Raw genomic sequence first — 24,850 nt, 5'->3', positions numbered from 1 at the left:
AGAATAAAAGCATACTATTTAAAAAAAAAAAAAAAGTCGTAATATTACGAGAAAAAAGTTGTTGCTGATGTGCCAAAAGATGAAGTATTTGGTTATTTGTTAAACCTAAACTAAAGTATAACTTCACAAGATGCTCCAAGTTCCTCATTTACACACTATTTTCCCTCTAAAATAACACGTCAAATTACTACTTTATAATATTATGACTTTATTCTCATGATATTACGACTTTATTCTCGAAATCTCAGATAAATTTTTCTTTTCCTCAATGTGGCCTTAATAGTCCTAATAGTCGTAATTTTCCATCTCATGTTAAACATTCTATTTCATGTTTTGTATTTTTTCTCGTATTTTAAGTGTTTTATTGTCCATCTTATTTTCCCTGTTTTTATGTTCTGTTATTGAAAAACACTTTGTGCTGCATTTCTTGTATGAAAGGTGCTATATACAAATAAAATGTATTATTATTATTATAGAACTATTTTTGTAAAATTTCTATGTAATTTTATATTTTATGTGACAACTACATGAACAGATATTTAGATTCCAACAAGCTGCAGCATGTTTTCATCTCCATGCTGGTCTTATCAAAGAGAACAAACTTGTATTTTATGTTTAAATATTTTTTGTCATATAGATGCTGAGAGAGCAGATCTGAGGGAGGAGAACCAAAGCTTATATATATATACTGTATATAAATCATATATATATATATACACACATATATATGTATATATATATGTGTGTATATATATTTTCTAAAAAAAGTTTTTTAAAAAAATGTCCGAAGAAAAAGTTTTTAAATTTTTTTTTTAATTCCGACATTTTCTCTGACATTTTTTTAAAAACGTTTTTTTAGACAATTAAAAAAAATAATTCTTCAGACATTTATCGGACATTTTTAAAAAAAAAAACTTTTATTCTGACATTTTTTCTTTAAACTTTTTTTCAGCCATTTTTAAAAAAAAAAAACTTTTCAGACAACGTTTTTTAATTTTTTTAAAAAACTTACTTAAAAATATTTTTAAAAACTTTTTCTTTGGACATTTTTTGAAAAACGTTTTTTTAAACAATTTAAAAAAAATAATTCTTGAGACATTTTTTTTTGGACTTTAAAAATGTTTTTTTCAGACATTTAAAAAAAAAAAAAATTGTCTGAAAAAAAGTTTTTAAAAAAATTGTCTGAAAAAACTTTTTTTTTTAATTGTCTAAAAAAAACTTTTTTAAATAAATATCCGAGAAAATGTCGGAAAAATGTCTGAAGAATTTTTTTTTTTTAAATTGTCTAAAAAACGTTTTTAAAGAAATTTCCGAAAAAATGTCGGAATTTAAAAAAAAAATCCAAAAAAGAAATTTGTTTGAAAAAAAGTTTTTTTTAAAGAAAAATGTCCGACAAAAAAGTTTTTAAAGTCACAAAAAAAAATGTGAGAAATGTCTGTTTTTTTTTTAAATTATCTAAAAAAAAGGTTTTTAAAAAAATGTCCGAAAACATGTCTGATTTAAAAAAAAAAAAAAAAAAAATGTCTGAAAAAAGGATTTAAAAAAAATTTCCTAAAAGTTGTTTTTTTTTAAAAAATGTCCGAAGAAAAAGTTTTTAAAAAATTGTCCGAAAAAATGTTTAAAGAAAAAATGTCAGAAAAAAAGTTTTTTTTTAAAAAAATGTCAGAAATATACGTTTTTAAAGTCGAAAAAAAAAATGTCTGAAGAATTATTTTTTTAAAATTGTTTAAAAAAAGGTTTTCAAAAAAATGTCCGAAGAAAAAGTTTTAAAAAAATTGTCCGAGAAAATGTTTTTTTTTAAAAATGTCAGAAAAATGTCTGAAGAATTAAAAAAAAAAAAAATTGTCTGAAAAAAAGTTTTTTTTAAAAAAATGTCAGAAAAATGTCAAAATTAAAAAAAAAAAAAAAATTGTCTGAAAAAAAGTTTTAAAAAAAATTGTCTGAAAAAAATTTTTTTTTAAATTGTCTAAAAAAAAATTTTTTTAAAAAATGTCCGAGAAAATGTCGGAAAAATGTCTGAAGAATTTTTTTTTTTACAAACATTTAAAAAAAAAAAAAAGTATTCTGTGATTTTTTCTTTAAACTTTTTTTCACACATTTAAAAAAAAAAAAAACTTTTTTCAGACAATTTGTAAAAAACCTTTCTCAGACATTTCTTATTTTGGATTTTTTTTTTTTTAATTCCGACATTTTTTCGGACACTTTTTTAAAAACGTTTTTTTTTAGAAAATTTAAAAAAAATTAACTTTTTTCAGAAAAGTTTTTTTTAAAAAAAGTTTTTTTTTTTTTTTTTTAATTCTTCAGACATTTTTCGAACATTTTTTTTTTTTTTTAATTCCGAAATTTTTTCGGACATTTTAAAAAAAATTTTTTTTTAAACAATTTAAAAAAAAAAATTCAAAAAAAAACTTTTTTTCAGACAATTTTTTTTTTTTTTTTTAATTCTTCAGACATTTTTCGGACATTTTTTAAAAAATCCTTTTATTCTGTGATTTTTTCTTTAAACTTTTTTTTCAGATATTTAAAAAAAAAAAAACTTTTTTCAGACAATTTTTAAAAAAAAAACTTTTTTCAGACAATTTGTAAAAAAAACCTTTTTCTAAAAAAACATTTCTTATTTTGGATTTTTTTTTTTTTTATTTTGGATTTTTTTTTTTTTAATTCCGACATTTTTTCGGACATTTTTTTAAAAACGTTTTTTTTAGACAATTTAAAAAAAATTAACTTTTTTCAGAAATGTGTTTTTTAAAAACTTTTTTCAGACAATTTTTAAAAAAAAAACTTTTTTCAGACAATTTTTTAAAAACATTTTTCAGACATTTCTTATTTGGGATTTTTTTTTTTTTTTAATTCCGAAATTTTTTTGGACATTTAAAAAAAAAAATTTTTTAAACAATTTAAAAAAAAAAATTCTTCAGACATTTTTCAGACATTTTCTTTTGGACTTTAAAAACTTTTTTTTCTGACATTTAAAAAAAAAAAAAAAAAAAACTTTTTTCAGACAATTTTTTTTAAAACTTTTTCTTTTTTTGAAAATTAAAAAAAAAATTCTTCAGACATTTTTTTTTGGACTTTAAAAACATTTTTTCAGACATTTCTTTTTTTTCTTAAATTCAGACATTCTTTCGGACATTGCTTTTCCTGCTTCAGCCTCGCGACCGCGGCCGGAGGGAACAGGAGAGACACCAGATCCCGGTCGGAGACGATAGGGTTTCTCGCTGTGGAGCTCCGTCACTTCTCAAGACACGGGAAACCTCTGTTGGTCTGGAGGAGCTGCAGCATTTATTTCTGCACAAACATTCACTAGATATTCTCAGAGCTAAACTAACTCTCCTGCAGTGTGTAGTGTGCGCGCATGCATGTGAGGTGGAGCGAGTTGAGTGAAGGCAGGCAGAGGAGCAGAGGAGCAGAGTACATCAGAGACTGCGGCCCTGGAGACCGAAGCTACGGTCTCTCCCGCGTCCTCAGACCGCGCCCAACACTGTTTAACAAACGGGCTTCACTAGATATAACTTTGCGGTTTTGGTGCTTCCGTGTAGTTTGTGTTGAAGTCTGAGTCTGAACAGCGTAGCAACACGTGAGTGCGCATGGGACACCGACCTGGATTGATTTATACATGTAAGAAGTTACAAACAGTCCCTTTAAAGGACAGTTGGTGAAGTCGGCTTTTAAACTGCTCTTTTATTGTGAAGGCCAGAGGAGTGTAGCGGAAGTAGTGTTTGTGTTTCCGGGTCTTGGCGGTTCTAACCCAGTTAGCATGTGTGTCTGTGTTAGCATGTGAGCTAACTGTTAACTGCGGCTCTTGAACATCTGATTGGACATTTGGAGATCAACAATATCCGGATATGAAAAGGACATGGATCAACGAAAGCTGCTGGATGTGGTTGTAAAGGCCGACATGGAGCTGCGGAGAGAAGCAGGTTGGTTTTCTTTCTCCTGCTGGAAACATCTTTACTGACAATGTTGATGCTAAGCTAACGTTAGCTAAACCACACACACACACACACACACACACACACAGCTAACAGGCTAACAAGCTAACTAGTTTTACTGCTTGTTGACTCTGGATTTTTGTCCGAAAGGGCCTTCAGTGGGTGAGAGACTGAGAGAGAAATGGAGAGCTAAGAGAGGCTTTTTGGAGTCGATTTATATTATTGGTGAAAATAAATAAATACATTTACTCAACTACTGTACTCAAGTACACATTCGAGGTACTTGTACTTTGGCTGGAATGAAACAGGGATGTCTAACATACGGCCCAAGGGCCAGAACCGGCCCTCCAAAGGGTCCAATCCGGCCCAGTGGATGACCCTCTGAGACCCACAATAGACTTGTTTTAGTCTTCTTTAGGGGGGTCCAGGGGGTCTTTAGGGGGAGATAGCAGGTCAACAGTAGATGTCATATAGAAGTGGTGAACATCATCTGAAAGCTGGGAACCTTAGAACATTATGATATACTGTAAGTATATGATGGTCATCCCCATGCTAAATTATGTCTGATAAGTTGTTGCATCAATTTTTGGGTTGATACCATTTATTACACAGATTTGGTGCTAAATTTAACAATTTTTTACCACTGAAGAATTGATAAAAATTATCAATAATCCCTCCAAAATACCACATGAAGACACCAAGACCTCGAGGAACACCATAGAAAAAGAAATGCTGTGATTTGTGATCAAAAACTTTTGACATTTGGATTTCTGCATTTTTCGGCGATTGGATGGCAAGAACATGTGTTGTGCAAACTGCTCAGAAACCCCCTTATTGTAAATCTACCTGGTAAAGCCACCCATCCTCTGAATGCTCTAGGTCTCTAGTTTGTGGCTGTAAAGTTTCACGAGGCTGTGATTATCCTAGTGGTCACCACAGGTCATTTTATACAGTGAGGTCAATGAAATGGCTCCTACGGGGACTAACATCATCACACATGAATATAGCTGGGCTCATTAGATCCACAAGACTCTCAGCTTTACAATGATACCCAATGTATTTGTAATGTATGTAATTCAAGACTGTTTAGGGACCACAGTATGCAGATATATTCAAATACACCATTTTAGAATAGGAGACAATAACACATTTATACTGCATGAAAAAAACTGCATGTGATTATAATAAAGTGGGCATGTCTGTAAAGGGGAGACTCCTGGGTACCCATAGAACCCATTTTCATTCACATATCTGGAGGTCAGAGGTCAAGGGACCCCTTTGAAAGTGGCCATGACAGTTTTTGCTCGCCAAAATTTAGTGTAACTTCGGGGCATTATTTAATCTCCTTCATGACAAGATAACAAGATGACAACTTTTAAAATGCTTGTTTTCTGAATGGAGTTTGGATGGATCAGTGTCAGGCTATGCAGCTGCTCCATCAACACTCGACATAAAGTAATCTAGGCATAAATACAACATTGTAGTTTCTACCAGAGGCAGTCTTTGGTTTCTACACAGAGTTTGGTCCGGTCTCTGTACAGATATGATGTACTATCGTCGCTCTGGGTGAACACAGACACATACAAGATTTATTTACTCCATTTTTATTCAACAACGTCAGGACGTCAGGAGGACAATCTCAACGCTGAGAGGCTTTCACCACACAGAGACATGAGAATATCTCGCTCCAGTTTAAATATTTCAACTCCCGCGAATACCACACCGTTCGCGTTGCCTGGCGTGAATTTGCTTCTATTCGCCTCTTTGCATTGAATTTGTATGTAATCGCCTCACGTGAAAAGTTTGTGAACACACCATTAAACAGTCGTTGCACCTTTTCAAAGTATCAAAACTAAAAGGACTCATAATGCAGAATGGCTACTGACAGGGTTATACAATTATATTATTGGATCATTATTATTGATGTATTAATATATAAGTCAATGTTGCTCATTTTAACTACATCATATACTTTTGTTAATCTGTAACAATAGATCATATTTTATAAACTGATCACATGTTTTGTTTGTAAAATCTTAATCTTAATGGTAACTAAAGCTGTCAGACAGTGCAGTGCAGTAAAAAGTGCAATATTTAGTAGAAGTATAAAGGAGCATAACATGGAAATACTCAGGTACAGTACAAGTATCTTGTAATCTTAAATACAGTACTAAACCCCCCAAACTACTTCGTATGTGTATTTAGTAGTGTTACCGATGAATTCAGGTCCAAATCCTGACACTTTAGTGCAAAGTATTTGAATTCTACATATTGTGTTGTAATTATGCAGCGACTGAAACTGACTAGCATACAAGTAGCTAACTCTAGCACATATCCCAGCCTTGCATGTAAACACAAATTCCCACATTTATAAGAGTTTATACGGACCCTTTTCAGCACTCTTACCTAACCATAATCCAGTGTCCAAAATTGCCTTTTTGACTCACTGGCCAAGGGGACCGGTAGATGGAAAAATCCACCGGCCAAGCACATTTTTTACCAGCCAAAATAATAAATTTCCTTTTTGTTTCACATATACATTTGTTTCAGTACATTTCATTGAAATGATACGGTATTATGTTGAATACAAACTTAGATTAGAGACCAGAGCAAAATCTAAAGCAAAACAATCTAAATATATTGACGGTTTATCAATCCAAGCCTGAATACTAGGCTTGGGAGGTATCTATGTTTTCATACCTTCCTGACATTTCACCTGGTAAAGGCTAGGGGTGTAACGATTCATCTACAACATCGATGTATCGATTTATATTCCTACGATCCAACTACATCTATAGGTACTCGGCAAGTTGTCCTTCACGGGAGACGTATATTGATATAAAATCGATTTGCAAGGTAAATAATCGATTGTGTTGATACTAAGAATTTGCACCTTGTATTTAAGCACCACAAACGTTACATGGACGTATTTTTAGCACTTTTATTAGTAAAGAAATGTTAAACGTTACTCCGGTTCACTGTCCCTGTGTATGACTTCATCGCTCTGCAGCGCAAGCGTGCATGTAGATGAACGGCGCCCCTTCGCCGGGACTCCTCGCTCTCCCACCCGGCAGCGGCGTGTGGGTTTATCGGTGGCATTATAGCTGTGAACGTACGTGTAGCAGACAGTGTGTGTACAGTTTATTTGTCCGTGGATAAATGCTACGAGGCTACAACTCATCAGCCTAAGTGAGCTATATACCGGAGCCAACTTGCTGTACCTTGCAACGCTGGCTCATTGTCTCTTACGGTGGACCAGCTTTTCTCCTTAAAGAGATGAGCCGCCCCTCTGAGTTTTTCTCGGCTTTTGATTAATTATTAATATTTCTTTTCACCGTTTAACCGGAAGTGTTAATCTGTTAAAATGCTTAATGTCATTTAACGGTTAAACGGTTAATTATTAACATCCCTAGGAGTTATCTACAGTATATGATACCTCGTCATTTCACTACAAAAACCTAAATAAGTTGATAGCAGGCTGGAGGGAGTTTACCAGGAGATCGCCCGAAAGTTTCCTACTTGCTGTTGGCTTTTGTAAGTCATTTCCAGTAGCTAAATATCAGAGTGGGCCTATAAAATGTGTGTTTTCTGTTTAAAAAATACAAACGTTGGAAGATGGCAAGAACTACTCTCCTCCCCTCCCCCCAAACCAACACACACTGCGCCTGTATGGCCAAGTTCCCGTTTCTTGCTTGCCGTCTGCTGATTAAAGTTTATCTACAGGAAAATAAATATTTGAAAGCAATACAGAATACATTAGAGCCATACTGCATTATATTTTTAACTGTCTCCTGCCGCCTGAATTTTGTGTTTTCCTTTACATAAATAAAGACATTCATACCGTGAATTAATACAGAAAAATTCACCAGAATGCAGGAAATGAAGTTATGCAATAACTTGCATATGCCAGAAAATCATAAAAATCTAATATCACAATTTCAAACTTGAATTTAACATAAACTCCTGGTTTTCCCCCAATGTTTCCTGTTTCCTGCAGACGTCCAGCAGCTGTCGGTGGTTAAAGAAGAGGTTCCCACTGAGCAGCAGGAGTGGAGCTCCAGTCTGGACCAGGAGGACCCAGAGCACCCACACATTAAAGAGGAACCGGAGGAACTCTGGACCAGTCAGGAGGGAGAGCAGCTTCAAGGGCTGGAGGAGGCTGATATCATCAAGTTCCCATTTTCTCCTGTCTCTGTGAAGAGTGAAGATGATGAAGAGAAACCTCAGTCCTCACAGCTTCATCAAAGACAAACTGAACAGATGGAAACAGAAGCTGATGGAGAGGACTGTGGAGGACCAGAACCAGCCAGGAACTCAGATCCACATACACCTTTACAAAGCGATACTGATGAAAAGACATCAGACTCCTCTGAACCTGAGACTGAAGATTACTTGAGGGATCCTGATGGAAAGCCATTTCGCTGCTCTGTGTGTGCTAAAACTTTTAAACACCGGGGAAATCTGAATATACACATGAGAACTCACACAGGAGTGAAGCCTTTTAGTTGCTCTTTGTGTAATAAAAGCTTTACTCAGAAAGCAGGTCTGGACTACCACTTGAGAGTTCACACAGGAGAGAAACCTTTTAGTTGCTCAGTTTGTGGTAAAACATTTAGGCTCAAAGGAGCTGTAACATCCCACATGACGACCCACACAGGGGTGAAACCATTCAGCTGCAGTGTTTGTAACAAAAGATTCAGGGCGGCGTCACAGCTCAGAGTTCATAAGTGTGTTGGTGAGAACTCATGGCTTCACATAAACCAAAGTGATAAACACAAGAAACCACTGACCTGCTCTGAATGTGATGCAACGTTTCCTAATAATTACCTTCTGGTGACCCACATGAGAATGCATAAAGGAAAAAAACTATTTACATGCCCTGTGTGTGGTCAGAAACGGCAGTTTAGTTCACATCTGGAGATACACATGAGAACCCACACAGGAGAGAAACCATACAGTTGCTCTATTTGTGGTAAACGATTTTCGCAAAGAGGAATTATGTCACAGCACATGGCAGTCCACTCGGGGGTGAAACCATTCAGCTGCACTGTCTGTGACAGGAGATTCTATTGGCATTTTCAGGTAAAAAAACACAAGTGTCTTGGTGAGTCCTTGCAGCGTAGGACAACTGGCCTTACTGGAGAGGACTGTGGAGGATCAGAACCAGTCAGCTCAGATCCAGATAGATATTTACAACCACCAGATACTAATAAACAACCCAAAACGCCTCCTGAACCCGATGACAGTGTTGACATTGAGTTTTGGAAAGACACCAGGCAGCATCAGTCAGGTTTCACTTATCGGAGGAATAAAAAAGTCTCTGTAAATGATGGATATAATACTGGTGAGAAACCATTCAGCTTCTCTGATGACAAGGCTGAAACTGAACCCAAGACTGATGACGGTGTTGAGGCCGGTGATTTTAGCAAACAGATCAGGCAACCTCAATCAGGTCTAAACCATCTGAACACTGAGGAAGTCTCTGTCAGTGATACAGGATGTAACACTGACAAGAAACCATTCAGCTCCTCTGAAGACGGTCACACTCTGCTGACACACAAGAAACCATTTAGTTGTTTATTTTCTGGGAAAGGATTTGCGACAGGGGGACATCTGACGAGACATACATCTGTCCATACAGGAGAGAAACCACTCAGCTGCACCGTTTGTGAGAAAAGATTCACTCTGGAGTCACAGCTCATACGCCACAAGTGTGTTGAGTCGTCACGGCTTGATATTGCCAACAAACTGACCAGCAGCTCTCAGTGTGGTAAAGGATTTAACCGCAAGCACCAGCTGCAGGTTCCCATGAGAGTTCACACAGGACTGAGACCATTTGGTTGCTCAGTTTGTGGTAAAACATTTGCCAAGCGTGAAAGCTTACGTTCTCATATGACATGTCACACGGGGAAGGAACCTTTCCACTGTTCAGTGTGTAACGCAGGTTTCAGCGACAGCGAGGCTTTAGTTCAACACATGAGGATCCACACGAGACAAACACAGTTTAGTTGCACAATTTGTGGAAAAGAATTTGCATGGAGAAGATATCTAACAAAACACATGGAAGTCCATTCAAAGGAGAAAACCTACAGCTGCGGATATTGTGACAAAACATTCACTTGTCATTATCAGCTGAAATACCATCAGTGTGTTGATGATCAGTCCTCACAGCTTCTTCAAACTCAAACTGAGGAGAACAGAGAGGCAGAGCCTCCAGCCAGCAGTTCTACTGAACAGATGGAAACAGAAGCTGATGGAGACGACTGTGGAGGACCAGAACCAGCCAGGAACTCAGATCCAGATAGACATCCAGAACCAGTTACTGTTGACAAGACTGGAGACTCTTCTGAACCTGAGACTGATGACAGTGACGACAGTGATTTTTGGAAAGGGAGCAGTGGGCGTCTGTCAGGTTTAAACTCTCTGAAACACGATGAAGTCTCTCAGAGTGATGAAACATTTAACAGCAATCACCTTCTGAAGATCCACAGAATAAATCACACAGGAGAGGAACAGTTTACAGAAAGAGGAAGTCTGAGCCAGCACATGGCGAAGCAGGAGGACCCAGAGCCCCCACACATAAAAGAGGAACAGGAGGAACTCTGGACCAGTCAGGAGGGAGAGCAGCTTCAAGGGCTGGAGGAGGCTGATATCATCAAGTTCCCATTCACTCCTGTCCCTGTGAAGAGTGAAGATGATGAAGAGAAACCTCAGTTCTCACAGCTTCATCAAAGACTAACTGAACAGATGACAACAGAAGCTGATGGAGAGGACTGTGGAGGACCAGAACCAGCCAGGAACTCAGATCCAGATACTGTTGACAAGACTGGAGACTCTTCTGAGACTGAGACTGTTGAAAGTGATGATTTTTGGAAGGAGACCAGAGAACCTCAGTCAGGTTTAAGCTCGTTGAAAAATAATGAAATCTCTGACAGTATTATGGGATGTGATTCTGCCAACAAAGCACTGAGCTGTAGTGGTGTCAGGACGTCAGAGTGTCCTGAGCCTGAGAGTGATGACAGTGTTGATAGTGATTTCTGGAAAGACAACCGGAAACCTCCAACCGGTCTAAACTCTTTTCACAAAGAAGAATTTGAAGTTAATGAAGTTCTTGAAAGTGAAATGGGATATACTGATCTCAGGAAACCATACAGCTGCCCTGAGTGTGGGAAAAGGTTTCTCCACGATTACAATATGAAGAACCACATGAAATATCATACAGGAGAGAAAGCGTTCCTTTGTTCTGTTTGTGGTATAAAATGTCTTTACAAGTCCCATCTTGAGATACACATGAGAACTCATACGAGAGAGAAACCGTTCCCATGCCCAGTTTGTGGTAAAAAATATGCACATAAGGCAAGTATGCAATCTCACATGGCCGTCCACACTGTGGAGAAACAATATAGCTGCAGCGTCTGTGACAAAGGCTTTGCTTGGTTTACAGAGCTGAAATACCATCAGTGTGTCGGTGAGTCCTCACATGAGAATACAGATGGGACAGAAACCAGGTAGTTACACAGAAGAGATATCTGATCTGCTACATGTGACACAGATAATGAAGATTCACTCAGCTGTGTTGTTGAGAGCAGCAGCAGGAAGTCGAGTTTCTACATTATTTATTAATATTCGGATGTCTTGTTGTGCAATACCAACAGAGATTCAGTTTCCTGTCATATCTGACAAAATAAAGCAGCATCCTCACATTTGAGAAGCTGTGAATATTTTGCTTAAAAAAGGAATGAAACTATTGTGTCGGTTAATTTCTGTTATGTCGTTGTGGAGCTGCTGGTTGAGCTGTACATGAAACAACAGGGAAACTTAATTTTGAGTTTTTTTGCTGTTACTTTTATGAGATAAAGAAGTGACTCTGTTCTTCATTTCAGTTGAGAAAATTTAAACCCAAATGTAAGAAATGATTTCCCTTCTTCAGTCCATGTTTTGATCTGTTTATTCTGGTTTGAATATCGATGACAGCGTTCAGTCTGTGTACTCAGACTTGATCCGGTCTATCATTCTTCTTTGTGTTTTATGAATGAATTAATGTTATGTATTCATCACTGTAACTTTCACGCTAACATGGACCTGATTAAAACTGCAGAGGAAGATTTGGATTATTTGTGACAATAAAACTCAAACTTGGACTTTTCTTGGTAAACGTCCTGCGGATCTCTGATTCTAACCAACATCATAGTGGATCAGTTAGATGGACGATCCTCAGAGTCAACAGAGTCTTTAAAGAACGGGATGTTCTTACTGCACACTTAGAAATGCAGTGTTCATTTAAAACATATTTCATTAGCAGTCTAATTTATTTTATTTAACCTTTATTTAGACTCACGGAGACTACAACAGCAATAAGACACAAAGTTACAGACGGATGGGACATTTATACAAAGACAGATATGAACACAAGTCATTAAAGTGATAGTTTAAAGGGGGGATGGAGAGAGTGGTGAGGCTCTGGCAGCACTTCTTACGGGACATGCAAGTGTATAAATAAATGGGCAGCAGTCCAGGGATGGATTTATAATTAAAGTTATACCAGTGCAAAGTTGCGCGCATGGACAATGATGACCAGTTGACTAAAGAATACAGAGTACAATGATGTGTGAGGGGTCTGGCGGCGGGGAGGACGAGATGAAGGTGCGGGTCGTTTTCTCATCTCTGCCACTTTGGATTTTGAATATTAATCAAAGTGTACACAGACCATACAGCCCCGGTTAGTGACACAGTAAAGACGTAAACGACAGGCCGACGCCTGAGACGCTTTGAGATTTGAAAAGCAGTAAATTACAGCAAAGCAAATCTTCTGCACTTAATTTCTAATCGAACGATAAGGTGGTACGGGCATCTGATCAGGATCCTCCTGGACGCCTCCCTTTGGAGGTTTTCTGGGCACATCCAACTGGTAAGAGGCTCCGGGGTAGACCCAGACCACGCTGGAGAGATTATATATATGGTCTGGCCTGGGAACGCCTCGGGGTCCCCAGGAAGAGCTGGAAAACGTTGCTTGGGAGAGGGACGTCTGGATTCCCTGCTAAGCCTGCTGCCCCCGATACCCGGATAAGAGGAAGATGATGGATGGATGATTATCTGCACTGCTGAATTACCACCCAATAACCAACGTGCACTGAAGTCTTAAAGTTACTTCAGCTGCTGAAGTGACGTCCATAGACTGTAAAAGGTTTACACTGTCAGTCACTATGCTTCATGAATTCACTGGCAAGATACGTGCATCCACATGTTAACTTAAATAATGACTATGAACTTCTAGCTACTGAATCCTTCTTTCAGGACGTGCACATATTCAGTAATGCAAACAAACTGGAAACATCACCGATTTATGAATTAAATAAAATTGCTGCTCACAGAATAATCAGTAAGATTGGGATGGATGAAGAAAAGAGCAGATCCAGCATCACATGTAATTCAGGTGAAATTGTTCTTCCCATAATGCCAAAAATACTGCATGATACTGTTACTTAAGATACTTCAGACAGTTGATTAGCAGTTCTGTAAAAGAAAAGAAAAAAAAAAAAGGTCTATAGAGCGTAATTTAACAGATTTTGTTTTGCATTAACAGTAAAGCACTTTATTTAAAAATAACAAGTTAATACTGTTGAAATCCTATGATAAATTAGCACAATGTTTCCTTTATTTAATGACATGTGAGCAACAGTTTCCCTGAGGACGGCCCAGGTTGTGGTTGAAAGCTCCACAAACGACAACTAATTTGGACCTCGTGTTGAGAAATGTTTGGAAGCCTTTGTTTCCAAGTTCAAGAATGAACCTTCCATTTATTTTTATTTAAATCTATTTATTTATTTATTTTACTTTATTTCATTTTAATTCTTTGGATTGTTTAAGTATGTGTCCTCCCTTTTTCTCTGAATTCAATTGAAATTATAGTTTAAGATGAGGTCTTGTGTTGTTTTTTGAGTTTTTTCTCTCCCCCTTGTTTTAAGTTGGGAAATTTTGTGTAAAACAAAGAGACAGCTGTAAAATGAGAATACAGTAGGAAAGAGTGTGATGAAGATTGTATAAGTTGCTGAAACTACAATAAAAACTAAAAAAAAAAAAAATGAACCTTCAACCTCAATGAATGTCATTCTTTAAAAAGTCTATTAATCAGTTATCTTCCTGCGTGTGTTTTTTTGAGGAAGCCTGTCATTTCAATAACACCTCTGGACTTTTATTCTGAAGGTGCCCCGGAAGCTGTATTCTTTACTGAGGCTAACTTCACACTACTTGATCAATATGGCGTCCAGCAGCAACATGGATGTTAGCAGAGTCTCTTTGTTGTGTAGAGAAAGTGTGTGTGAGCTCCAACAGTTCTGATCCATCAGAGCCTCTGTGTGTCTGGATCAACCTGTCTGAATGGACTTTGTGCTCTTCAGCTTTTATTCTGAAGGTCTGACCTCTGACTCATCTCCCGGTAGCCTACAAAGCTACTGAAGTTAGCTTAGCATGCTAGCTGGTTAGCAACACAGCTGCTAGTCAGAGTGACCGTTTGATGGAGAGCAAACTGTGTTTCTGACGGAGTCTGATGGAGAGCAAGTTTCTGTCATTGTGGTAAAATGTTCGAGGAGAAAGAGCGACGACGGAAACACAGAGCAGGTTGGTTCACTTCACTTCTTCTTGTCGTGTTAAAACAAAAAAACGATCTCCATCCAGATTAAAGCTGCAGTTGGTAGAAATGGAGCAAATATGATTTTTAAAAGTTATTTTTATAAAACGGTCACTATATCCTGACAGTACAGCATGAAACAGGTAACCTGAAAAAAACATGTGTCTCTGTGTCCTCCGGTGCTCCTAATGGCATCTGCAAGATTTCAAAGACAGGAGGAAAACAACCAATCAGAGCCGAGCTGGAGCCTTGCCGTCTCTGAGCAGCTGTCAATCACTTTCTAACTCCGATCAAACGGTCAAACTAGACAGCGCTGATCAAATATTAATCAATATTATGTGACGTTAATAACCATTTCTCTCCTCAAATGTTTTCAGAATCATCTTGTAGTGCACTGTTTAGCTGTAAAATGAGAAAGTTTGTGACACGGCTGCCATGTTGAGATCAGTTGAGGAAATACCAAGCACCGCCCACCAGCCGGAGCACAGCCAATAGGAACGCTCTCTCTCTCTGAAATGACCTGTGATTGGACAAAGTCTCCCGTCACAGGCTAGATTTTTTAAAGCCTGAAAACAGCCGTGATGAAGTGCAGAAGTCTAGTTCTAGTAGAAGTTTAGCCACAGGTGACGCCAAAGAGAACCAAACGGCCTCCAAGACTGTAACTTTAGGTTTAGTTTGAGTGGTGGTCAGTAATGTGTCTCTACTTCCTTCTGTCCTGCAGACGTCCAGCAGCTGTTGGTGGTTAAAGAAGAGGTTCCCCCTGAGCAGAAGGGGTGGACTTCCAGGCTGGACCAGGAGGACCCAGAGCCCCCACACATTAAAGAGGAACAGGAGGAACTCTGGACCTCTCTGAATAATGATGAAGTTCCTGTCAGTGATTCCAGATGTAGTGCTGGTGAGAAACTATTTAGCTGCTCTGAGTGTGATGAAAGATTTTTGTCAAGGAAAATCTGAAGACAACCAGTCTAATGTAGTCTGATGTAGTCTAATATGGTCTGATGGGGTCTGATGTAGTCTAATGTGGTCTGGATGGAGACACTTTGTTTTCATAAATACAGTAAAGTCACTGTAAATGTGCCAGTGTTAAAATTGGTCATTAAAATGACAAATAAAACACAACATATAAAATTAGAATGAGAGAAAGCAAAACACGCTGTCATCAGCTGAAAAGGATAAAATGTGTGGGCTTGAAACAGTTTTATTCTATATTTATATAGAAATACTGTCCCTTCAGTTAACCTTCAAACAGACGACATAATTTAACAGGATGTTCAGATCAGATAAACTTACTCAACCACAATCCTCAATTTAAATCTGAACCTGTAGAAGTTTGTTTACATTTCTGTTGTTCATCAGCTGAACTTCCTGAACTCTTTCAGAAAAAGGTCCATCACATCATTAATGGTTATTTTGCTGAATCTCTTCTTCTCTGTTTATGATGATACAAACTACATCTGATTGTTTGGACCTGGTAATATGTCTGTACTTCCTTCTGTCCTGCAGACGTCCAGCAGCTGTTGGTGGTTAAAGAAGAGGTTCCCCCTGAGCAGCAGGACCCAGAGCCCCCACACATTAAAGAGGAACAGGAGGAACTTTGGACCAGTCAGGAGGGAGAGCAGCTTCAAGGGCTGGAGGAGGCTGATATCACCAAGTTCACATTCACTCCTGTCCCTGTGAAGAGTGAAGATGATGAAGAGGAACCTCAGTCCTCACAGCTTCATCAAAGACTAACTGAACAGATGGAAACCGAAACTGATGGAGAGGACTGTGGAGGACCAGAACCAGCAAGGAACTCAGATCTATATAGATATTTACAAGACAAAACTGGAGACTCTTCTGAACCTGAGACTGATGACAGTGAGGATTGGAAGGAAACCAGAGAACCTCAGTCAGATTTAAACTCTCTGAATAATGATGAAGTTCCTGTTGTTGATTCCGGATGTAGTGCTGGTGAGAAACCATTTAGCTGCTCTGAGTGTGATAAAAGATTTGGCACCAAGGGAAGTCTGAAGAGACACATGATATGTCATACAGGTGAGAAACCTTTCAGCTGCTCAGTTTGTATGAAATCTTTTACACAGAATGGAAATCTTAAGAAACACATGAGAATCCACACAGGAGAGAGACCTTTTAGCTGCTCAGTTTGTGGAAAAGCTTTCATTTTGAGTCAATATCTGAAGATACACATGCGATTTCATTCGGGAGAAAAACCTTTCAGCTGCTCAGTCTGTGGTAAAGCTTTCATTTTAAGTGGACATCTGAAGATACACATGAGATTTCATACAGGAGAAAAACCTTTCAGCTGCTCAGTTTGTAAGAAATCTTTTATACAGAGTGGAGATTTACAGTTACACATGAGAATCCACACGGGAGAGAAACCTTTCAGCTGCTCAGTTTGTAAGAAATCTTTTATACGTAGTGGAGATTTACAGTTACACATGAGAATCCACACGGGAGAGAAACCTTTCAGCTGTTCAGTTTGTAAGAAATCTTTTACGCAGAAAGGATATTCACAGTTACACATGAGAATCCACACAGGAGAGAAACCTTTCAGCTGCTCATTTTGTGATAAAAGATTTTTGAGGTCGACCCATCTGAAGAGTCACATGGTAGTCCACACGGGGGAGAAACGATTCAGCTGCAGTGTTTGTGAACAAAAATTCTCTTGGGCTAAACAGGTAAAAAAACATAAATGTGTTGGTCGTCAGTCCTCACAGCTTCATCAGACTCAAACTGAGGAGAACAGAGAGCCAGAGCCTCCAGCTAGCAGCTCTACTGAACATGAGGAACTCTGGACCAGTCAGGAGGGAGAGCAGCTTCAAGGGCTGAAGGAGGCTGATGTCATCAAGTTCCCATTCTCTCCTGTCTCTGTGAAGAGTGAAGATGATGAAGAGGAACCTCAGTCATCACAGCTTCAAAAAAGACAAACTGAACAGATGGAAACAGAAGCTGATGGAGAGTAGATATGTCACGGTGAGAAAATACTCCCACCGCTTAGTAAATGCCGGTGTTACAGATTATGCTGGACATTTTACAAGAAAAGATGATGCTCAATGTATTAAGAGCCCTTACTTTGATATTTAACGTGGATGGCTGTTTGTCTGTCTTTTCTTCACCCGCTGTGACGGCTCGTCCTCCGCACGTCTTCATACCAAAAGTTTACAGATTGCCTTATTAATGTTATAGTTCGCTAATAGCATAGGATTTAAATCCGAAATATTGCCAAATAGGCACTTTTGCTGTTCGCTTTGACATCAAATCCTCCGCCATCATCTTGTCTGTCAACTTTCTCTTGACCCGCGATAAGTGTGGGAAATCTGACTCCTGCTACTCTGAGCTGAGTTTTTTTATATGATGAACATGGGCACTGATAAGCGAAAATGGACTAAATGGGTTTTATTTCTATTCACAAAAAAGCAAAACGACAGTGGGGGGCGGTGGGCAAGTAATGTAATTTGTGTATGCCCGAACACCGTCTCACTGAATGCCGTGGCAAGGCTAATGGAAAAGACTGTGGAGGACCAGATCCAGCCAGGAACTCAAACAGGAAGTGGTGCTTAAGAGAGGAAGTAAATGTATTGATCGGAGCATTTGAATATTTGATGTTTTGTTTACTTGTTTATTTGACTTGTTTGCTGTAGTTTGTTTATCTGCTGATGAGTTGATGTTTTTACAGATTGATCTGATTTGATATGATAATGTGATGTACTTTTATAGGCTTTACATATTCTGTATATTGATCTGTTTGGAGCATATTTACAACATAGAAAAGTGGATATCCTCCCCTACACTGCCCCTTTTTCTTTTCTCATTTCTATATAATCATGATTGTTTATTGAAATGTGGTGAGATACAAGGAGCCCTCTATGTACAGATGTCCACAGGCGGCAGCGCTCTTGTTCAACGTTAAACTGTGTAATAAAAACATGAACATTAACTTTAATTTGGAAGCAACAAAAACAGATGAAATATTAGATTTACACTCCGAGACCAAAACTTCTATCTTCTGTCTGAAACTTAAAGGAAAGGGAAACAAACTACCATCATCTTTTTCAATGTGGTTTATTGTTTTCTCAGAACTCTGAAAATGTAATAAAATATTAGTCTTTCTTCAAACTGAGTTGGTTGAATCTGTAAAAAGCAGCAAGTGTTTCCCAAACTGAAAGGACTTAATAAAGGCAACACAAGCACTGAAAGAGCTGCTTCATTCATTCCATATATGTTTCTTTTTTTTCTCTACTCCTTGAAAAGATATCCCACCATAATGTGCCACAACATGAATGACATTTTAACATGTCATTTAATGACATGTGAGCAACGGATTCCCTGAGGACGGCCCAGGTTGTGGTTGAAAGCTCCACAAACAACAATTTATTTGGACCTCGTGTCGAGAAACGTTTTGAACCTTTTGTTTCCAAGTTCAAGAATGAACCTTCGAGGTCAATGAATGTCTTTCTTTAAAATGTCTATTTTAATCATTTATCTTCCTACGTGTGTTTTTCTGAGGAAGCCTGTAATTTCAATAACACCTCTGGACTTTTATTTTGAAGCTCAGCCACTATAACTTTCCCCGGAAGCTGTATTCTTTACTGAGGCTAACTTCACACTATTTGATCAAGATGGAGTCCAGCAGAAACATGGATGTTAGCAGAGTCTCTTTTGTCAAATGCTAAGGAAAGGAGCTTCAATGCTTCCTTTGTTATCTCCTCTAGCAGAGGATACACTGGACCATCCTTTACCAAAGGAAAAGAGAGAATAACATCCCACAATCCTTTGCTGCTGCAGCATTTAAAGCGACGCACCATTCGGCCGTTCATGATAACAAACAATATGCTTATCCTGCATATTATTCTCATACAGTCATATAGTAATTGGGATTCATGTTTAATATGAGTGGACAGGCACAACCATTTCGTTTCACTTTATTTTTAATTAATGATTTATTTCGAACATGTAACAAATACCTAAGTCAAAACAAAACAAAACAAGAATAACAGATAAAATGAACAATCAATTAACAATCAACATAAATAAATATTACATGTCCGAAAGGAGGTTGGAATAAGTATATGGTCCTACACCTTCTCCATAACTCGAACAATTAAATCAATATTTATCATATATTTATTTGTTTATTTCAATTCCAACCTTGGTAATGAGGTGATATTTTTCATCGGTTGTCCACGTTAGGTTTATTGTTTATTTGTTTTGCACAATTTAAGACTATACAACATAACAAAAAGAAAAGAAATGAATAATATAAATTTCAGGAAGAGGCAAAAAACCCACTGGGCTTATCTGAAGCCTCCACCTAGAGACAAGATTAATATCAAGAAATAATATGACTACATAATAGTGATAACAAACAATTAGGACAAGATATATATAAAAACAACAATAACAATACAGTAAATATATCAAAAAAGACAAGTGAGATAATCCTTTATTATCTGTTGATAGAGTGTTCAGCAGCAGGAGGACCTGTGGTATCTCTGTCTGTCACTGAAATACCTATTTAACAACGCACAGGAGGAAGCAGCGCCTTTTGTAGTCAATCTTCAGAACATTGTAGTTTCACCACAGCAGACTGACGTCACTAACATCCGCCGCCGTCGCATCATAATGACGGAGCTACTAGTGAAAGAGCAGTCTGTGTTGTCTTTTCCTAAATCCTCCTGAATGCTCCTTCTCATCTTTCCTTGACCTCATGACGTTTTCCATCGACGCAAGGAGACTTTTTGACGGAGTTTGAGTGGAGAACAAGTTTCTGTCATTGTGGTAAAATGTGTAAAGTCCAGATGCTGAGAGCGTTGGTGAAGCAGCGACTAACTGCGGCTGCTGAAGAGATATGTGGGCTGTTTGAAAGAACGATAGCAGAGTACGAGGAGGAACTCTCTCGATCAAAAGAGGAGAACGAGCGACAACAGAAACTACTGGACGCTGTTTTACACCCTCAGCTTCAGTTACACAGAGCAGGTTGGTTCTCTTTACTTCTTCTTCTCTCTGTTCTCTCTCTGGTTCTACCAGAGCAGGTTGGTTCTCTTTACTTCTTCTTCTCTCTGTTCTCTCTCTGGTTCTACCAGAGCAGGTTGGTTCTCTTTACTTCTTCTCTCTCTGTTCTCTCTCTGGTTCTACCAGAGCAGGTTGGTTCTCTTTACTTCTTCTTCTCTCTGTTCTCTCTCTGGTTCTACCAGAGCAGGTTGGTTCTCTTTACTTCTTCTTCTCTCTGTTCTCTCTCTGGTTCTACCAGAGCAGGTTGGTTCTCTTTACTTCTTCTCTCTCTGTTCTCTCTCTGGTTCTACCAGAGCAGGTTGGTTCTCTTTACTTCTTCTCTCTCTGTTCTCTCTCTGGTTCTACCAGAGCAGGTTGGTTCTCTTTACTTCTTCTCTCTCTGTTCTCTCTCTGGTTCTACCAGAGCAGGTTGGTTCTCTTTACTTCTTCTCTCTCTGTTCTCTCTCTGGTTCTACCAGAGCAGGTTGGTTCTCTTTACTACTTCTTCTCTCTCTGTTCTCTCTCTGGTTCTACCAGAGCAGGTTGGTTCTCTTTACTTCTTCTCTCTCTGTTCTCTCTCTGGTTCTACCAGAGCAGGTTCGTTCTCTTTACTTCTTCTTCTCTCTGTTCTCTCTCTGGTTCTACCAGAGCAGGTTAGTTCTCTTTACTACTTCTTCTCTCTCTGTTCTCTCTCTGTTCTCTCTCTCTGGTTCTACCAGGGCTGACAGCTTTTCTCTTTTAGTTCTCTTTCTGCTCAAAGATTGTAGGTCAACCCCTTGAGATATTCTATGAATCAGCCTCTCATAATAACATATTAAGGCGGGCTAATACCATCGTCTCTGACCCCAACCATGTTTTGAACAGTGAATATAAATTGTTAACTCGGAGACACAGGGTTCCACGGTTTAATAAGGTTAGACTGAAGCACTCTTTTGTACATCAGTCAATTCTAAAACTAAATATGGAGCCTAATCCCAGATCAAATGTACCAAATGAATCAGAAGGGCCCAGAATATCGTCTTCTTCTACGTATCCTTGTTTCTTGTCTTTGTCCTTTCTGTGATGATGCAAATGGAGCTTCTGTGATGCAAAACACATTTCAGACCTGTCTGACAATATAGTATTATCGTATGGGATCGTATTGTATCGTAGTTCTGACTGAGATTCGGTATCTGAGAAGTCGGTGCATTTCATGAGTCGGCCTTCTGTGACATCACCCACAGCAGGGGTCGATATTTTGCGATTACTCCCAGGAAAATGGCATAGTATAAAGAACATGCAACCATATGTATAAAAGAAGAACCAGAACAGGAGGATCTGCATTTGTATTTATCACAGTCCATGTGACATCCAGCATCATAGCACTACTTCTTGCATGTGAATAAATAATTAAACATCGAAAGTGTTTTTGAGAATTGATACAGTATCACAAATATACAAATATAAAAAATATTTTCGATATTTTCTTACACCCCTACATTTAAATGGGCAATAAAAAGAAGAATTAAAAAAAAAGAATTTACAAATGAAATATCAATCCATTCATCATTAAGTAGAGCAAATTAAAAAGGGATTTACAGAAACACCACAAAACAGTCAATAAGTACATCATTTTAAAATAAATGAATGAATTCATAATTAAATAATGGAATTTAAAATTCTAATTTCTAAGTTCAGAATCAGTGTTCAGAAAAAGAAGAAGAATTTAGATCAGATAAACTTACTGAACCACAGTCCTCCATTTTAATCTGAACCTTCAGAACCTGCACTTAACTGAACTTCCTTCTGTCCTGCAGACGTCCAGCAGCTGTTGGTGGTTAAAGAAGAGGTTCCCCCTGAGCAGCAGGAGTGGAGCTCCAGTCTGGACCAGGAGGATCCAGAGCCCCCACACATTAAAGAGGAACAGGAGGAACTCTGGACCAGTCAGGAGGGAGAGCAGCTTCAATGGCTGGAGGAGGCTGATATCATCAAGTTCCCATTCACTCCTGTCCTTGTGAAGAGTGAAGATGTTGGAGAGAAACCTCAGTCCTCACAGCTTCATCAAAGACAAACTGAACAGATGGAAACAGAAGCTTATGGAGAGGACTGTGGAGGACCAGAACCAGCCAGGAACTCTGATCCAGATAGACATCAAGAACCAGATACTATTGACAAGACTGGAGACTCTTCTGAACTTGAGACTGATGACGTTGATTACTTGAAGGGGACCAGAGTCCCTCAGTCAGGTTTAAACTCTCTGAACTCTCCTGTTGTTGATTCCAGATGTAGTGCTGGTGAGAAACCATTTATCTGCTCTGAGTGTGGGAAAGGATTTGGCTTCAAGGGAGATCTGAAGGTACACATGAGAACACATACAGGAGAGAAACCTTTCAGCTGCTCATTTTGTAAGAGATCTTTTACACAGAGTGGAGATTTACAGAGACACATGAGGATCCACACAGGAGAGAGACCTTTCAGTTGCTCCGTTTGCGATAAAGCTTTCGTTCAAAATGGAAATCTGAAGATACACATGAGATCTCATACAGGAGAGAAACCTTTCAGTTGCTCGGTTTGTGGTAAAGCTTTCATTGATAGTGGAAATCTGAAGAGACACACAAGATCTCATACAGGAGACAAACCTTTCAGCTGCTCTGTTTGTAAGAAATCTTTCACACAAAGTGGAAGTTTACTGAAACACATGAGATCTCATACAGGAGAGGAACCTTTCAGAGCCTCCAGCCAGCAGCTCAACTGAACAGATGGAAACAGAAGCTGATGGAGAGGACTGTGGAGGACCAGAACCAGCCAGGAACTCAGATCCAGATACACATCCAGAATCAGATACTGTTGATAAGACTGGAGACTCTTCTGAACCTGAGACTGATGAAGGTGATGATTGGAAGGAAACTAGAGAATCTCAGTCAGGTTTAAACTCTGAATGAAGTCCCTGTACGTCTTGTGACAGTTATTACTTAAAATTTCTTCCAGAAACTGTTTACGTGACCTCTAGGGTACTAATGGAGCTGAATGACAAACCCTCAATCTATGACCCTAGGCCTGGTTGAACTCACCGTGGAGAGACGACGACACGAGTGCTAATCTCGATAAACCCAAACCGATTTATGAAGTTATGGACCCTCTTAGAGGCCCAAGTCTCCTCGGTTTTATGACCCCGTTCACTTTGTTTATGACCACCCCTACATCCCTCTGGACAAAGAAACTGATGTTACAACAATATTAAAATGTTCTTTAATTAATATGTTTTGCTGAGCTGTCATGTGTTTGATAAGAGGAAGTTTGATTTGACATGTTGCTTTTGAAACTTCTGTTAATCTTCTTTCTCTCTCCGATAGCCTGCATCCCTTGAGAGATAAAATCCACATCTGTGGTTAAGTTGGTTTATTTCAGTATCTATTTAAGTCAATTTCAATTCATACAACTCAAATGTGTATGCTAATAAATAAATAAAGTTGCTCATGAGACAATATCAAATTAAACTAAATTTTCACTGACCAAAAGCTGTAGATGAAGCCTTAAATATCCTTTATATTAATCACTTGGTGAGATCCTGCTACAGAGGTATTTTTACATGTGTATATTAAACTTCCCAAAAGATCACTAATGCCCATGCCTCAGTTGATCCTTGTATTTTTAATATATTTTTTTAATCTACTTAGAGTATTACACATCTTAACTGTCTTTGTGAACCACTTAAATTGACTCATGTAACTGTTAACACGTTTATGTTTTGCATTTGTAATCTGACGAATCTCGTGTGGTTTACTGACTCACTAAATATATTTTTGGGCTTTGCACATTAATGGTGCAAGCTGAGGTTTACCAAAATCTCTTAAGTTGAGAACACGTGAGTTTATAAATAATATGTATAATTAAGTTCATGATAATCAACTCTGTTTACAATTCTTTTAGTCTTCCTGTCGTTTGAGCAACCGCTTTTAAAAGTTAGTGTTAAGCCCTGATCAATGATGCAAGAATCCAGATGTTTTTAAACACCTGCAGTTCATGTTACAAGCAGGGCACACAAACAGGAAGTGGTGCTTTAGAGAGGAAGTAAATGTCTTGATCAGAGCATTTGAATATTTGATGTTTTGTTTACTTGTTTATTTGACTTGGTTTTAATGACATTTCCATGACATGTGAGCAATAGATTCCCTGAGGACGGCCCAGCTTGTGGTTGAAAGCTCTACAAACAACAACTTATTTGGTCCTTGTGTTGAGAAATGTTTTGAAGCTTTTGATTTGAAGCTCAGCCACTATAACGTGCCCCGGAAGCTGTATTCTTTACTGGGGCTAACTTCAC

The 24,850-nt window shown here is 38.1% G+C and overlaps 4 protein-coding genes across 19 annotated transcripts in view; all 4 read left to right on the top strand.

Moving 5' to 3' along the window:
• Nucleotides 1-24,850, top strand: part of LOC119503730 (oocyte zinc finger protein XlCOF6-like) — a 353,206-nt gene that overhangs the window by 7,189 nt on the left and 321,167 nt on the right. For 2 of the 16 annotated variants that reach the window (XM_037795667.1, XM_037795652.1), the window contains exons 3-5: nucleotides 15,177-15,182; nucleotides 15,281-15,454; nucleotides 22,347-22,823. The exons of 1 other annotated variant lie outside the window; for it this stretch is intronic. In XM_037795667.1, the coding sequence (XP_037651595.1) occupies nucleotides 15,177-15,182; nucleotides 15,281-15,454; nucleotides 22,347-22,823 (657 nt within the window). Of the gene's footprint in view, nucleotides 1-3,711; nucleotides 3,921-7,929; nucleotides 12,088-14,373; nucleotides 14,550-15,176; nucleotides 15,183-15,277; nucleotides 15,455-20,187; nucleotides 20,536-22,346; nucleotides 22,824-24,850 lie in introns of those variants that run through there. 13 more of the 16 variants (XM_037795664.1, XM_037795663.1, XM_037795657.1 and 10 more) reach the window with 12 other exon arrangements.
• LOC119503768 (oocyte zinc finger protein XlCOF6-like) overlaps nucleotides 1-24,850 on the top strand; it is a 337,366-nt gene that overhangs the window by 7,218 nt on the left and 305,298 nt on the right. Inside the window, exon 2 of the mRNA XM_037795754.1 lies at nucleotides 14,457-14,509. The gene's annotated coding sequence lies outside the window, so the exon portion shown is untranslated. The remainder of the gene's footprint in view (nucleotides 1-14,456; nucleotides 14,510-24,850) is intronic.
• On the top strand, nucleotides 15,737-18,747 carry LOC119503500 (gastrula zinc finger protein XlCGF57.1-like). Its single transcript, XM_037795331.1, has 2 exons — nucleotides 15,737-15,740; nucleotides 16,063-18,747. Exons 1-2 carry the CDS (start codon nucleotides 15,737-15,739, stop codon nucleotides 17,520-17,522), a joined length of 1,464 nt encoding a protein of 487 aa, XP_037651259.1. The 3' UTR covers nucleotides 17,523-18,747.
• LOC119503785 (gastrula zinc finger protein XlCGF57.1-like) overlaps nucleotides 16,487-24,850 on the top strand; it is a 48,529-nt gene continuing 40,165 nt past the window's right edge. The window contains exon 1 of the mRNA XM_037795776.1: nucleotides 16,487-16,593. The gene's annotated coding sequence lies outside the window, so the exon portion shown is untranslated. The remainder of the gene's footprint in view (nucleotides 16,594-24,850) is intronic.

This window comes from Sebastes umbrosus, chromosome 15 (assembly GCF_015220745.1).
Source record: "Sebastes umbrosus isolate fSebUmb1 chromosome 15, fSebUmb1.pri, whole genome shotgun sequence".
Lineage (NCBI taxonomy): Eukaryota > Metazoa > Chordata > Actinopteri > Perciformes > Sebastidae > Sebastes > Sebastes umbrosus.
Note: the sequence above shows the minus strand (reverse complement) of the source record. Positions and strands in the feature narration are given on the sequence as shown.